Genomic DNA, 15,385 nt, shown 5'->3' with positions numbered 1-15,385 from the left:
AATGAAATTCTTTTGAGAAATTAAATAATCATGTCATCGGCAACTGTGGTACCAAAAACTTGGAAGGAGACTAACCGTTTACATAAAGAACAACGAAAGAAATGGCGGGAAGAGAGGTTAGCAAAAAAATTTAAGAAAGAAGAAAGTAAGAAGGAGGCAGAAAGTGAGGAAGCAAGATCTGCCGAAGAACATTTCGAGAAAAAAGATATTTCGACTGTTAGCATTGCGGTTCCTGGATCAATTTTGGACAATGCTCAGTCTCCAGAATTGCGAACGTATCTGGCCGGACAGATAGCACGTGCAGCATGTGTTTACAAAATAGACGAAATTGTTGTTTTCGACGACAAAGGAGAAGTAATCGAGAGTGAAAGGAAGAAATTAAGAACGGACGAAGTGTTGGGTGAAAGAAGAATCGGTTGTTTACAATTAGCTAGAATATTACAATATCTCGAGTGTCCACAATATTTGAGAAAATATTTCTTCCCAATTCATAAAGACTTGCAATATGCTGGAGTGTTAAATCCTTTAGATGCTCCGAATCATTTGCGTCAACAAGACGTCTCGTTATACCGAGAAGGAGTAGTTACGAATAAACCAGTTAAAGCTGGGAAAGGTTCCCTTGTTAACGTGGGATTACTGAACGACGTTCACGTAGATAAAGTTTTAACTACTGGATTGAGAGTTACTGTCAAAATACCCGAAGATCAACCAAACCCGAAGAAGTTAAAAGGCTACATTGTACCTCCTGATGTTCCCAAATCCGATACTGGCACATATTGGGGATATACAGTAAGATTAGCTAACAATCTTACAGAAGCATTAACGCAATCTCCTTATAAAACTGGATATGATTTGACGATTGGAACTTCGGACAAGGGAATGTCTATCGACAATGTACAACCACATAGCATGAGATATCATCATGTTTTGATCATTTTTGGAGGTTTAAGTGGATTGGAAGCTGCAGTGGATCTTGATCCCAATTTGGATGTGGATGATCCATCTTTGGTGTTTGATAAATATTTGAATACCTGTCCCGAGCAAGGATCCAGAACTATAAGAACGGAGGAAGCTATTTTGATAAGTTTATCAGAATTAAGAACAAAATTGTCTCCTAAAGTTATTCCGTTACCAGTTCCACAGGTTAATAATTTTGTAAGTAATTGACTTGATCATATGACATTAATAAATATAAGTAATCCTATAAAAATTAGACACTTTTCTTTCTTTTTGTAAATATTCAATAGATTTATTTGAAATTTAAAAAATTTTTAATATATACATGATATTCGTTTTGCGTATCTTTTCACTGATGTTCAACTAGTTTGCAACGCACAATTCACCGTGTCTCTTAAAGTCTTTATAACTTTCGCTTGGTCAGAGGAACCTATGACTGCTGTCCCCGAGACAATCCAGTTTGCTCCAGCCTAAAAAATATTTACATTGTATTTTTTGTGTGAAAACCCAAAAATGTTGGTTACCCAATGATTGATACCTGTGCACATGCATCGATAGTTGCTGGTCCAACACCCCCGTCTACTTCTATGTCTAAAGTGGGATAGTTTTTTCTTAACCAAGCCACTTTCTCCATCATCGGTTGCATGAATTTTTGTCCACCGAAACCTGGTTCTACAGTCATAACTAACACCATATCTGCTAGGTCAACGTAGTCCACAACTACATCTACCGGTGTTCCAGGTTTAAGTGCTACTCCTACCTTTTGTTAAAACAAAAGAACATGAGTTCAAGGTTTTGTAGTTTAACGCATTGATAAAATAGTTTAAGAGTTTTGGGTCATTTGTAACTCGCTAATGTACCTTCATTCCTGCTTCTTGTACTTTTCTACAAACTAGTGGAACATCTTTCACTGGTTCAACGTGGAATGTGTATTGATTCACGCCAGCATCAGCCATAGGTTCTATCCACTAGATTTACCACATTTTTATGAATGATAGAATATGTTTAATGAAAATATTAGAATTGTAACATCATTCATTAACAATCACGTGATTCATATTGAATGAGTAGAAAATAGAAATTCAAGTATAACAAACAGAATCGGGCATACCTGTTCTGGATTAGAAACCATCATGTGGGTTTCAAGGAATGCATCTTTTACTTTACTACGAAGGCATTTTACCAATGGATGGCCGAAAGTAAGGTTAGGTACAAAATGCCCATCCATAACATCTAAATGTAAATAATCAGCACCATTGTTAATCAATCGTTGCGATTCTTCCGATAGTTGTGCCAAGTCAGCATTCAAAATCGAAGGTCCAATTTTCGCAGTAATCTTTTTTCCCATTTTTACTATGTAAATGCTACGAGCACGTGGTTTTTGCGAATGATGATAAAGCGCTATTGAATGACCGAATGATACGACACGCCAAGGTCATTTGTAGATGAATATAAAAAGTAGAATGTACAAAGGGGACTAAATAAATCACAAAATTATAAACACTGTACGAAAAGAAATACATTTATTTATACATAAAAATATATATAGCGTTTCACAATAGATGCGACATTATGATAATCTAAAAAAAAAAATTATAGTCTAAAATACTCGGGATATGTAACGTATAATAATTAATACTAGTGGATAATAAGTAATACTAATGAATAATAACCGAAGTAATCGTGAACTAATAAAGGTGATATTTTCTAGTTCACCGTGGATGTATGATTCAGTACACATATATAATTACTCTTAACATTAAAAGAAAGTATCTTTCATTGTTGCCTGGCTGCAAGGGCGGTTTATACTGTACACGTTTAATAAATAAATAATTCGATAGAACTATCCGCGAACTTCCGTTCAAGAAGTATTACAAAAAAAAAAAAGAAGTACATCGTACTTAAATATCGAAATAGCACGCGTAACCGCTATTTCAGTTAAAAAAAAATCAGTGACACGATCGAATACAAAATTCTTTGGCACGGTTATAAAAATTGCATATAAAGTTTTAAGTAAGACAATTATTGTAAATCTATCAGTATAACAAACTAAAATATAAAATGTTTGCTAATCCCCGGACAAATCGTCGGGCTGTCTCAGTACTAGAATATAATTCCGTTTACGTAGAATTATATACAGCGCTTAATATTTAAAACAATACCATTTGACTTTGACGAACACCGAAACTTAGCATATGGAGATTCTATTCTATCCAGTTTGTCTCGCACGTCGTATAATGGAAAGGTGACTGATCAAAGCAATCGAGACTCGTTCTTTGACGACTCCTCAATTAACCGTCCGGTCCACTTCTGTTTCGGGCTATAAAGAAACATTCGGTCATGCACAACAAATTCGTCGATACGGGACAGCCGATTTTTCATTCCGAACATTCCCATCCGAAATAAAAAGGGGGAATTCAAAAGGAACGTTGGGTGGGTGAAATTTCAGACAGTAGAGAAATTCAAAGAATTTTAAAATATTGTAAATCTGGAAACTTACGCGTAACGGGTACAGGAACGTGCTAACGATTTGTTGACGATGACCAGACTTGGCTTGACAACTGTAACCACCCATGTCTTCCCATAAAAGTTCCTCTATCAGTAGATCCCCGTCGTCCAGGATTCGGTGCCGTAGATTCGTCGATAGACTTAGGGGTACATTGAAATTGTCCACCCATGAAATTTCTGGCTTCGGTTTGCCACTCGCCCTGCATGGTAGTATCACGGTCGCTCCTATGTTAGCCACTCGTGTGGGTGAGTATAGGGTGATTGTTGGGTCACTTTCGGAAGTGCAGTCGTTGCTAGCACTTTCTTGGTCTGGAAATCGAGATTTTCAGAGATTAATCGCCTGTTCTTTCAAAACGACCAAACTATATGTTATATTGAAAAATGTACAAATACATGCGTATCTTATAGTCTCTATCTACCGTTATTCAAAATATTGTTTAGATTATTAAATACGTTGGTATCTCTAATCCATTGCTAAAGATTTCAGTATTGTATGAGGTATTTGATACTATAAACAGAAAAAGATCATGTAGAATGGAATTATTCTAGAAAAAATGTTTAATTTTCGAGTTAAAATAGCTCCGAGTGCAAAGGGTTAATTTTGAAAAGTGAAGTCGCTACCGGTAGGGTAAGTCTAGTTTCAGTATGACGGACTCGTCACGCGCGGTACGAGCGGTCGGTTGCCACGAGAAATTTGACGTTGGCAGATTGATTAATAATGATTCAAGTGATTTATTAATTATATTCTACTCACTGTTAACCCGCAGCTCTGTAGGAGTGGATACCTTCACTTCTCTCGCAGAAACCGACGCACAGTAGATCAATCCGGCATCATCCGGTGTAACGCACTCCAGTACGAGCTTCGAATTAATTCTGGCCACTCCTTTCCACTCCTCGGATGGATCATACAGAGAATGTGTGTTGGCTTTGACATATTCGATCAGCTTGTAATAAAGCACACATTAAATATTAGTATATTTATCGTGGCTGTTGCCTACGTAATTTCATTGTAATTCGATGACGACCGATAGCAACATTCACCTGCTCGTTAGTGCCATTTCCGGTGAACCAAAGAATTTCCGGTGGCGGGCTGCCACTAGATTTGCATTCTAACTCTACCCTGCTCCTGTAGCAAACGAGAACGAAATATTAGACATTGCTATTTCTCACTGTTTCATTACATTCGTGTCGAGTACTCACCCGACGGTTGTCTTTATGCCATTCACGGGGTTCTGAGTGATTTTGGTCCACGGTTCCACTGGCTGGAACGTACAATAAATATTGTTAACCGTTAGTACTCGAGCGGTGACTCAGACTTTCTACACCATTATTCAAAATATTGTTTAGGTTATTAAATAGAGTGGAATTATTGTAGTTCGGAAGAAATGTTTCATTTTCGAGCTAACGTAGCTACGAGTGCAAACGGTGAATAGGGTTCTGTTGGGTTTGGATGGCTCGAGGTGTCGATTAATTAATATGTTACCTTTGGTTCGGCAGATCGTGCTCCATATTCTGTTGATGGAGTTAGGAAATTAGATCTGTGCTCGACCGTTTGTCTTCCTATGCTCCTACGCTCAGCAGCTCGTTCGACGTCGTACCGTGGCAGGAACGAAAAGGGGTGTCCCGAAACCGTATACGACACGATGATAATACAGACGAGATTCGCCAGCGTTGAGTACGGTTGCATCTGAAAGCAGATTGTATGTAATTACAAACAGGAGGAATGGAATTCGTGTTGCCTGCATTGTTTAAATACCGATAGGTCCGCCCGACCACGACCGCCCATTAATAAAAGAATGTGAAAGAAACGGTTTAATGAATGCGAACGGACATTGTGCAATGATTGAATCAGAATGAGATTAAGGAACACCAACGTGACGCTCTTTTCGCAGAAATTGGGCCGATTGAATATATAACAATGCGGATTTAATTGTCGGGTTAGGTGCGCGATATATAATATCGATTCATTCGACCTTCCTCGGGGATACGAATAAACACAATTGGCAACAATGAAATTAAATGCCCGGGAACACAACGGTAATTAAATATCCCCGGTAATAACCGGCAGCGTGCATTCCATTCTATTTCTTTTTGTCATTCTTAAGCGTTACTCCTAATGAGCAACGAGCTATCAGCGTATTTCAGCAAATTTCTCGATATCGAACTAGTCTTCAAACATGGTGCAAATCATGGTCCAAGATGTTCTTTGACTCTTGACTTTAACCGGACAACTCACGCGGTTGTACGTTGTTTCAATGAAATCGTGATTCAATCGGGAAAAGAAGGAAATATGTATTTCCCAGCCGTTGTTTCCGCCTCGTTTCATTAGAAACGAACGCGATTTCTCACGCGACTCGCGTTGCGTCGCATCTCGACGGGTCGGGAAGGTTTTCCAGGAAGGATGAGCCGGAGAACACGGTGCTCGAACTTCCATAGATAGCCGATTTCGAAAGTGTGGAATGCCGGATGGGCCGAAGGATTTTGAAACGGGCCGATTTGTGTTGAAATTGGTATTGATATGCCATGGGTTAGAGCGGACGTGCATCGGTCGCATGGCCTGCTCGTTAAAGTCAGCATCGAAATCACCAAATTAGTGATTCCCTTATCTATCGGTACTATCGTAATCCAAAATGTCCTCAATACTCTTCCGCGGCATCCTTGGTAACGACTCCGTTCCATGTTCGTTAAAAGCCGCCGCGCGGATCTCTAATTTCTGAGTGCCGGTGCTTTCGTTTCAATCTAAATCCCACACGATTCATCTCTTTCTCTCTCTCTCTCCACTCTGTCTCTCTCTATCTTTGTCTTTCCCGCGCACGTTCTCTTTTTCTCTCACGCTCTAGCTGACACGCTCCAGCGGGAACCTTATAACGTAAGCATCGTGCCGATTCCCGCCCAGTTGGCGTCCTCCCGAACCGACCGTTTTTCTTATGTCACCAAAAATTTCACGAACGGAACACAACGCACTACGTACCCGTACCGTTTTATCTTTGGCGCTCATTTCGGCTTTTCCCCCTTTCTCCTAAACGCTTTCCTACGTGAGAGTAAGGAAGGTCACGCGTACGGTTTTAATGGAGATTAAGTAACTCCGGGCTGCTAACAAGGCGAAGCCGTTTGGAAACGAATTCGCCTGGGCGTTAATGAAACACATGTGCGGCAAAAAATAGGGTAGAATCGGGCGACGATATACACGCCGGGTCCGAGTGTGTGTCAACCTTTTTTTTGCTGCAAATACTCGTGCAGCGAGTCGAGGGACAAGTTAAAAGTGGCTGAAACTTCCGAGATACTGGACCGCCCGCTTATCTTCTCACAATGACGAGGGTTACACGTCTCCAATGTTTCGATGACACCCGGCGAATCACTCGTATTTCTCACTTTTACCGAGAATCTATTCGTCACGGCTCGCATAGTCGTTGGGCGAGTTACACCGACGAGCCACGATCGTAACGCGGTAAAGAAATATTCGAAATCTCGTTTCTTCAAGCTCAGTACAATATTTTTGAATAGAAATTTCGAATAGAACGATTCAGCGCGTCAGCGTCGGTTCAATTTCAAAATTTCGGAGTCACGATCAGAAACTGATGCAAGAGTCACAATAGGTGGAGGCATACACGGAATAAAGATCAAACAGCTCGAAACTTACAAGCGCGGAAATGCCTTAAAGATAGTCGATAATCCGTGAAAAGTATACTGTATTCATTTGATTTTCTCCGGCGAGCAAAGTTCAGAATTTCGTGAAAAACGAGAAAAATGGATTGCAATTCTCTCGTTAGAATATATGTGCTAAAAATAGCCTGCAGTTCTTCGAACATTACCTACTTTCGTAGCTGGTGGATAGAATTTAAAAATTCAGTGTTATGTCGTTTCTCTGATACTGCTTATCGTTTCCGATATCTTCGCACTATCCGTCCGTGGTCTCCGTTTTTTTTTCTCTTCCTTCGTAAAGTAAAATTTACACGTGGCCCGACGAGAATCAGTCGCGCGAACGAACCGAATCGTGTTCGCTCCTGATCAATTGAAAAAAATTCAGTGTTGCTTACCTTTGCGTTCGAGAATCACGACGGATAGTTGTCACACGTAGATAAAGCGCGCAGAACTATTAATCCTGGTACCGCTATGAGATATAACTTTCGATAAAGATACTCGCGCCGGAGATGCTTTGTAGGAGCGCACATCACGAGAAGAGGTTTCGAACCGAATGATGCAACTTCTTATACAATCTTCGCATCTTCCCTACGATCTCGCGCCCTCTTTCCTCGGGGCCCTTTAACAGTATCTTAATCTAGAGATGATATCGGGAAAACCATGGTGCGCGATAAGAGATTATACAGTGTCACATATAAAACTAATCGGAGGAACGAAAATTCCGAATTTTTTTCTCTCGTTATTCTCTCCTTTCTCGCTAGACAAAAAATTAACGCTTCCGTCGTCGCGCAAACTATCATTAGGAAGAAAATACTGTATTTCTAAACAGTAGCTCTTACGCTTTTCGAAAGTGTGTTAGAACGTTCGGATTCTCGATTAGATCGATGCCGATTTGCCATCGGTATATGAAAAATGTGCGACACTCAGCGGAACCGGAACCGTAGATGAAATCGCGATGGTGACCCGACGGAAAAACGGAATAGGACTCGCTAATGCGAAACTGCCCTAACAGCAAAAACTTTGGCGGCCAAGCGCGTTTCAACCATGATCTCCGGCAAGTTCGAAAAAATTGGCGAACGTGTATGGTTGGCCGGTTGCGATCGTGCAACGATATCGAACGGATAAACGAGTACCAAACGTGTTCACACCCGGTAAACCTCGGAACTCACCATTTCTCCTCGGACTTTCTCTCGGAACATGGAAACGAAAGCCGGCGGGTTCACTATTAATCGTCAGTTTGGCAGCGGCGAATAAAAATACTGACTGAGCGTCGAGGAACAGTTATTGACACGTTTATATATTTCGAATCTAGCGACGGGCGCCCTCCCTTATTCCGGATTGGACGACATAGTGAGGAGTAGGGCAATAAAAACCACACCAAACAATTGAATTCATTATACGCGCGTCTCGTTTGTGCACACGTAATAGTCGCACCCAATTTACTTCCACCCTCATCTATGCCGATCGATTTTTACTTCGAAAGGACTGCCAACGATAATTACTTTTATTGAAACTGATCGTACCAGGAAAGAGCCGGATCGCAATTACCCCCAAACGAGTGTCTTTTCCAGCTACCTATTCGACTGCCCAAACTTCCACGAGGGCCCTCTTCCCAATTTGTGGATTCCCGACACGCGAAACACCGGGAACAAGCCCGATCTAATTGTCTAATAAACAACAAATTGCCACCATACCCTGGCAAACTCAATTTCATCGATTAAACGCGATATTAATGATTTATCGCCGCTTGATCCGAGTGCCACGCAAGATTTCTTTTTTACGGGCACCGTACAACGTTTTCCCTCGTTTTCCTTCGTTTTCGAAACCGATGGAATTGTTTGATATGATTTATTGAACATGATAGTGTAAAAATATATTTCTCCTGAATTTTGCATATTTTTTCCTGTAAGAAACAACTGGCATTTTTCTTTCGTACTTGTTTTAAACATTTTTGTAGTCTCCGCGCGACCCATCCGGTTTTTCGAAGAGCATTTTTAAAATATGTAAAACCTGTTCTTGTAATTTTAACAACGCGACTTGAGCGAAGATCGTAATACTAAAATCATTAGTGGACTATAACTTCTCGTAAGCGAAACACGTCATTTTCGAAATGATTCAGAGCCGAAAATAAGTTTGACATGGAATTAGGTATGTAATTATTGACGTTAATTATCCATTTTAGGAATCCAATTAACATTTTTCAGGAAACCGAACGGAATTATTGGTAATTCGCAACTATGCAATACTTCAATTTTTTATGTTTTTGCAATGAACGGTACTTTGAAATCGTGATGTATTGGAATTGACCAGGCAGTTTCCAATCTTCGAATGTTATTTTCACTATTGTATTCAACTGATTTGGTTGCCTGCTGTGGTAATTCCAATTCACGAGCTACAATCAGTGGATATTTTATCCTGGGGAATGATTGGAGGAAATTAGCGGAAAAGGGAATTTTTTTCGAATACATGTTTTCCATGAAAAGTAAATTATTCGAAAACATTCTATAAAAATATTCGTATATTATATGTACACTTTCATGATAGTATAAATTAAGAAGATTATTCTTTATCTAACGCTGATTTCTCTGAGATTGCGTTAATAAGTTTAGCCGTTCTAAGAATATCTCCTTCCAAATTTTTGAAGTTTGTATCTATTGCTCTTGCTTCTTTTAACATATCGTGTAAATTCTGAAAATTAAAATAGAATAATAGGACACAGTTCGCTACTATTTGATCATAAACAAAACGATATATTACAAATATATGGCATTCGAAATATTTGATGTGTAAACATAACCTCTAACCATTTTTACACTTTGGTAAAGGTACACGATATTTTCTTCCGAATATTCATCTTTGGACAAATCTGGTTGTGATGACGAGTCACCGTTATCCATAATTAAACAAGTATTTTATTATTATTTTATAGTAGAAATTTTTCCGGTGACACTGTCAACCTATAGTTACATACATTCGCATGTGTATTACACATAATTTTAGATTCACTAATTGACAAGTCTGTAGAGTGTAATGTGTGAGAAAAAATATTAAACCGAAATGTAAAATACCTTTTGCTTTGATGTGTAGACATCCGATCGATTAAAAGTTAGAAATATACATTTTCCAGAAAATCATGAGATTCTATTAGGTTTTTATATTTACTTATAATAATTACTTATTCTATATATATAATAACAAGAAAAATATGTCGAATCCACATGTCTTCGACGTACTTTTACTCCAAACAGAGTCGCACATCTTGGTTTCGTAGATCTATGACGTTATTTCTCATGCAGTTTCGAATAATTTGGTTAGAGCGCGTTTCTGGTCATGCATACAATGCTCCACGTATATGTCTATCTATGAAATGATTAGTTTAAATTGTTATCCTGTTCGCTATTTTAAAAAATGTTTAAATAATTTGTTAAAGATGCCATACTCGTAGAAATGCAGATTAGATGTTTACGAGATACTATATTATGGAAGCGCAAACATCATTAACTTCATTTGCTCGTACGTATCGATTTACTACACAATTCCGATTAATACTATCATTATATATGATTCTGATTTCTCTGTTTATTGACTTTTATATATTTACTGCGATTCAATTAAATATCTGAGCCTATTGCCAACTTATTACCTTTCGATCTAAATTTGTTACAGAAATGTGGTATCGAATATTTTTATGGGCCTTTATCTCTTCTGTTTTTGTTCATACCATAGCTGGTGCGATTTGCTTTGCTACGTTAAGGCAACATAAGTATGGCAAGTACGTAAGATATCATAATACCACCTTCTCAACTAAATGAATAAGAAATGATAAAGTAATAAACGTTTAATCATTAGTTACTCGCATGGGGTCGTGGTAGTTTCAATGTCTTTATAAATGTGTACTTCCTGTCAAAAAATGTCAACAGAGACCTAACTAATGTAAATAATGGATTAGAACTAAACTAGTTGCTTTATTTGCTTTATTATGCATTTATAGCAAAATTGAGAAGATAAAATTTGAAATTCTTGAAAGATTTAAAAAATGGAAAATATTAATATATGATTTCTCCTCTATTAAAATCAAACATTCAATTTAGTTTCTATTTAAACATCTATAGTCTAATTATTATATTGGGATCCTACAAGACCCCATGCGAGCAATTTTATTTTGGTATTATAATTGAGTAAAAGCAGCAGTGAATGTGTAATATGAATAATTTTTGTCCTAAAGATTCTTCCCATTGCTGATTATAATTATGGGAGTATTGTTACCATTGACATCAGGAGTTCTTAGCTCCGCAGCTGTTGCTTTTGTATATACAGCATCACATTATCCACTGCCACCGTTGTACGCATTGTTTTGGGGTATTGGGCAGACTGTTGTTGCGGGATGTGTTGGATTTACAAGAATTCTAGCAACTTTATAATGAAACAGAACGAAGCGACAACAAGACATACTGTTAGTCAAAGATATCGATGCACAATGGCATTTCTAAAGAATAAATGAAACCAAGCGAATACTATTTTACTAGGACTAATTAGTACTACTGATAGACAATAGCATGTAAGGAAATTTGTACATACATGGATATATAATGCACATATGTAATAATGGAGATTTAAGGTGACATATGTATTATTAGATTTTTAAAGTGATCAGAAAATAAAATGTTATTTATTATCAATATAGAGGTTTCTTATCTCAAACTTGTAAATATAAGATTGTCGAATATTTTCTAAATAGAATTTATTGCAAAATATAAATTTTTGAAATATATTTTTATACAATTGAATAACATTTATATTAATGTACAATTCTTTAAGTATTCATTCTTGCGGTTTGTCAGTTCTCACATGTTGTTTAAATTCATTTGCAATATTTTTAATCTCTATTAAACCAGCTGCCAACTCCTTAGCAACGTCAAGCTTTGTACCTTCGTCCGTAGAAGTTAAGCTTTTTAGGACCAAATCTGCAAAGCAAGTAAGAATGTAGCACCATTTTTATGAAACATATAAGTAAAAGATTAATAAAAGAACTATTTTATACCGTGATATTTGGATAGCACCGCCATTGTGGAAGGTTGCAAATGTGTTTGAAGAAATGAAAGAACCGTGGATACATGTCTACCAGACATGTACAAAGCATTCTGTGTTGCTGCAGTAAATAATATACTTGTGACTAGATGCAATGCCAATGCAGGGTCTTGAATACCATTAAGCTCTTCCAGTAAAGCTTCCCTATGCCCTAATATGAACGGTCGTTCTTTCTTTTTATCATATTTTTTTAATACTAAACAACAAGATGCCATTGCGGCATCTACAACATTAAAAAAATCATCTATCGAAGCTCCAGTTACGGATTTATGTATATTACTCAAAGGCTCTTTAACATCATCAGGTAAATCTAAAAGCATTTTCTGTCTAGCCTCGGTGGTAACATTGTTAGGAATTTGTAACATGTTCTGTTGCGCAGCTAACTTGAATAGCTCTGTCAGGAAATCTGTGCCAAGAGATTTCAGTAAATATTTCGTTAAAGCAAGGTGATTCGTTTTGTCCAAATATTTGATGCCTTTCTCAAATACTTTAATGTTTGTTAGAAGCATATTCAGACGTTCTTCGATGTCACTTAAATTAGTAGTTTTGTTGTTCTGTGCTAACTGATCTGCCACAGATATCGCATGGCTATTTATCCTTGGTTGCAGATATGCTGCCAGCTCGTCTACTAAATCATCGATTATCGACAGATTATCATCTTTCATGATTTCGTTCTGTATATCTTCCAAGGACACCAACTGAAGTTCGAGCTTTCCCGGTGTGTGTCTCGGATGCTCGTCATCGGAATCATTGTCACGGCCTTTCCCTTGTAAATATTTCTTTTTCGTGGATTTCGTTTTCGTTTCTCTCCCTTGAGCACCACCACCTGCTTTACCACCTGCTGCTTTCTTTCGACGCTCCTCCTTTTTACTTCCTTTGCTTTCGATGAGCACGTCAGCTGATTTTGATTTTATCCTACTCTCCGCTACACTTTGAAACCATTGGCCACTAGCGACCATTTCTCTCGCTTTCGTATCGGCTAAGGCTTCAAAAGATTTGCACAGCGATTGCAAGAATGCATCGGTCATCACTACAGTTTTCGCAAACACATGCGTGTTGTTGTTCAATTTCTTCTCTGCTAATTTAAGAAGCATTTCCATGTCTTTATCGGTGAATACAGAAGGCAGAAGAGGACTTATATCTACGAAAGATCCACTTGTAACGGCTTCCTCGATGTTCGCATACACTTGATCAGTAATAGCTACACCCACAGCAACAGAGTCTAGCGATACTATATTTTCATTTGGGAAATGGCGTCTCACAAAACTTTGCGGATCTGATATTCCAAGGCGGCCGAGTGCATCGTATTCTAATGACATGAGAAAACACGAATATAATTAAAATACCGTGTGCAAGATAATATTGCAGCTGATATAAAATACAAACCTAAATAGCCATTTTGTTTATAAAAACTTTCCACCCATTCATTTTGACTTTTAGAGTATATGGTCGGCATATAAAAGCTCTTAATCCCCTGTCTTCCTACTACAACACCAGGAATTTGTTTCATTTCCTGTAGACTATCTATGATTGCTGCAGTCATAAATACAAGTATTAGAATACATCTTTATGTGTGTGTAATTTATGCGCAGTTCATACTCACAGAAAAATATTCTTTCTGAAACAGAACACTGAGCTAAAACTACTGACAACGGCGTAGGCTTGGTGATAGCAGATAAGGCACCTCGTATTTTAGCTTTATTCCTAGCTATAAAGCTTTCCGTGTAGAAGACTCTGAAGTCTTGTGTATCCTGTTTACCAAATATAGTTTTCCCTAATTCCCTCTCGACGAGCGATTGTAAAAATTCAGTGGGCAGATCGTATTGTATCGTTAATTCAGAAACATTGATACTGCCGTGTTGCATTAATTTATCATTGATCTCTTCCGCAATTTTGTTCGTATAAGTTTTGTCAACAAGTTGTCCCAGTATTATTTTAAGTCCTTTCGTATCCTTTTCTATCTCGGTTGCCACTTTAGATACCTGAGATAAACTGACATTCAAGATTTGCGCTAGATCGACCAAACTGATTCTTCCACCATGAATATATAATTCATCTTTAATTTCTTTCGCAAGATGCTGAGGTGTAATGTACTCCTTGCCATCGTTGGTGAATATTATATCTAATAGTTTGTTCTCCACTAGTTTCGTTATAATTTCCACACAATTTCGTTCAGATAATCTGTGAAAGAGGAATTGTAATAAAGTACTTTATGTAGGGGTGTTTTTATTGAAAAATATTAAATGCAAGGAGAAGGAAAATCACAGCTTTACAGCTGTTTAAAGTGCACCAGGTGCGAATGTTTTTGTTTATACGAAATTCGTAAATACGATAGTCTCTCGTAAAACAAGCCATACTTCTGTAATGTCGAGCTTAATTGTGCTTTTTGAAAATCAGCAGCTAGTCTTTTAACTTCGTCCCAATCCAACGTACTCATTTTAACTTCTTTAAACTATGCCAGATTGTACAACTACGGCATTTCACCACTTGACACCATTGACACTGGTCATGTCAAAATCCTTGGATTACATGCGACGAATATATGACTCTTATAGTAAAAGAGCGCCATTGGTAGTGCATCCTATAACTAAGCACGAAAGTGGGAAATCCAAAATTTTAATTAATTACAAGTGATTCAGACATGATCACACATATTTTTGATCTTTTCGTCTTAGTTAAATAATGCCGAGGATGACGTAAATACAAATGGGTAAGTGTTAAATATTAGTTGTCAACCTCAGTACATATATATATATATCTTGTCCAGAACATTTATGACAAAAATGAATAGGTGTAATTTGAAACAGTAAATTCATTGGAAGAATTAAAAAATGCTGTTATATTCTTTTCAACCTATTAAACATATTAGGAAAGAAAATAAATTTCTATTTTACTCCAGTTCGTTGCGATTTAGCTAGAAAATGTTTATTTTGCATAAAGAGAGAGAGAGAGATCCGCTGTCTACTGATTACAACAATATAAAAGATTGATTTACTATTATCAATCTGTAAAGAACTATTGTTTATAAAAAGATACATTCGGAACATGGTGTGTTAAGAGAACACAAGATGGCGTTCGGAACGGGAATTCCTGGCGCGAAAATTCAATTTGATTATTTAGAAGTGAATTGTACCACCGACGAGATTGTGATACAGAAAAAAAAAAAAAAATTGTACCGGTGATTGTACAT

The 15,385-nt window shown here is 37.6% G+C and overlaps 5 protein-coding genes across 7 annotated transcripts in view; 2 read left to right on the top strand and 3 right to left on the bottom strand.

The window, feature by feature from the left end:
• The window catches only part of LOC143214558 (protoporphyrinogen oxidase-like), a 29,005-nt gene that overhangs the window by 3,985 nt on the left and 9,635 nt on the right, over positions 1-15,385 (top strand). Inside the window, exon 3 of the mRNA XM_076435772.1 lies at positions 25-1,155. Within this exon, the coding sequence (XP_076291887.1) occupies positions 25-1,155 (1,131 nt within the window). The remainder of the gene's footprint in view (positions 1-24; positions 1,156-15,385) is intronic.
• Rpe (ribulose-phosphate 3-epimerase) lies at positions 1,248-2,388 on the bottom strand. The gene is made up of 4 exons (XM_076434758.1): positions 2,069-2,388; positions 1,818-1,925; positions 1,496-1,717; positions 1,248-1,427 (listed from the first exon to the last, which is right to left on the bottom strand). The coding sequence occupies exons 1-4, from the start codon at positions 2,303-2,305 to the stop codon at positions 1,317-1,319; spliced, it is 678 nt and encodes a 225-aa protein (XP_076290873.1). The 5' UTR covers positions 2,306-2,388; the 3' UTR covers positions 1,248-1,316.
• On the bottom strand, positions 2,459-8,434 carry Impl2 (Ecdysone-inducible gene L2). 3 transcript variants are annotated; one of them, XM_076434755.1, is made up of 7 exons: positions 8,277-8,434; positions 4,949-5,152; positions 4,666-4,727; positions 4,507-4,591; positions 4,220-4,409; positions 3,458-3,774; positions 2,459-3,277 (listed from the first exon to the last, which is right to left on the bottom strand). In XM_076434755.1, exons 1-7 carry the CDS (start codon positions 8,304-8,306, stop codon positions 3,245-3,247), a joined length of 921 nt encoding a protein of 306 aa, XP_076290870.1. In that variant the 5' UTR covers positions 8,307-8,434; the 3' UTR covers positions 2,459-3,244. The 3 variants fall into 3 exon arrangements, with proteins under 3 accessions (XP_076290870.1, XP_076290872.1, XP_076290871.1); XM_076434757.1 differs by lacking the exon at positions 8,277-8,434 and adding an exon at positions 7,503-7,659; XM_076434756.1 differs by lacking the exon at positions 8,277-8,434 and adding an exon at positions 5,222-5,266.
• On the top strand, positions 10,438-13,728 carry LOC143214114 (transmembrane protein 170A). Its single transcript, XM_076434760.1, has 3 exons — positions 10,438-10,620; positions 10,774-10,879; positions 11,333-13,728. Exons 1-3 carry the CDS (start codon positions 10,566-10,568, stop codon positions 11,526-11,528), a joined length of 357 nt encoding a protein of 118 aa, XP_076290875.1. The 5' UTR covers positions 10,438-10,565; the 3' UTR covers positions 11,529-13,728.
• Positions 11,853-14,833, bottom strand: Ufl1 (UFM1 specific ligase 1). The gene is made up of 5 exons (XM_076434731.1): positions 14,553-14,833; positions 13,799-14,376; positions 13,582-13,728; positions 12,149-13,504; positions 11,853-12,071 (listed from the first exon to the last, which is right to left on the bottom strand). Exons 1-5 carry the CDS (start codon positions 14,630-14,632, stop codon positions 11,929-11,931), a joined length of 2,304 nt encoding a protein of 767 aa, XP_076290846.1. The 5' UTR covers positions 14,633-14,833; the 3' UTR covers positions 11,853-11,928.

This window comes from Lasioglossum baleicum, chromosome 12 (genome assembly GCF_051020765.1).
Source record: "Lasioglossum baleicum chromosome 12, iyLasBale1, whole genome shotgun sequence".
Lineage (NCBI taxonomy): Eukaryota > Metazoa > Arthropoda > Insecta > Hymenoptera > Halictidae > Lasioglossum > Lasioglossum baleicum.
The sequence above is the reverse complement of the archived record's forward strand: the minus strand, read 5'-3'. Positions and strand labels throughout refer to the sequence as shown.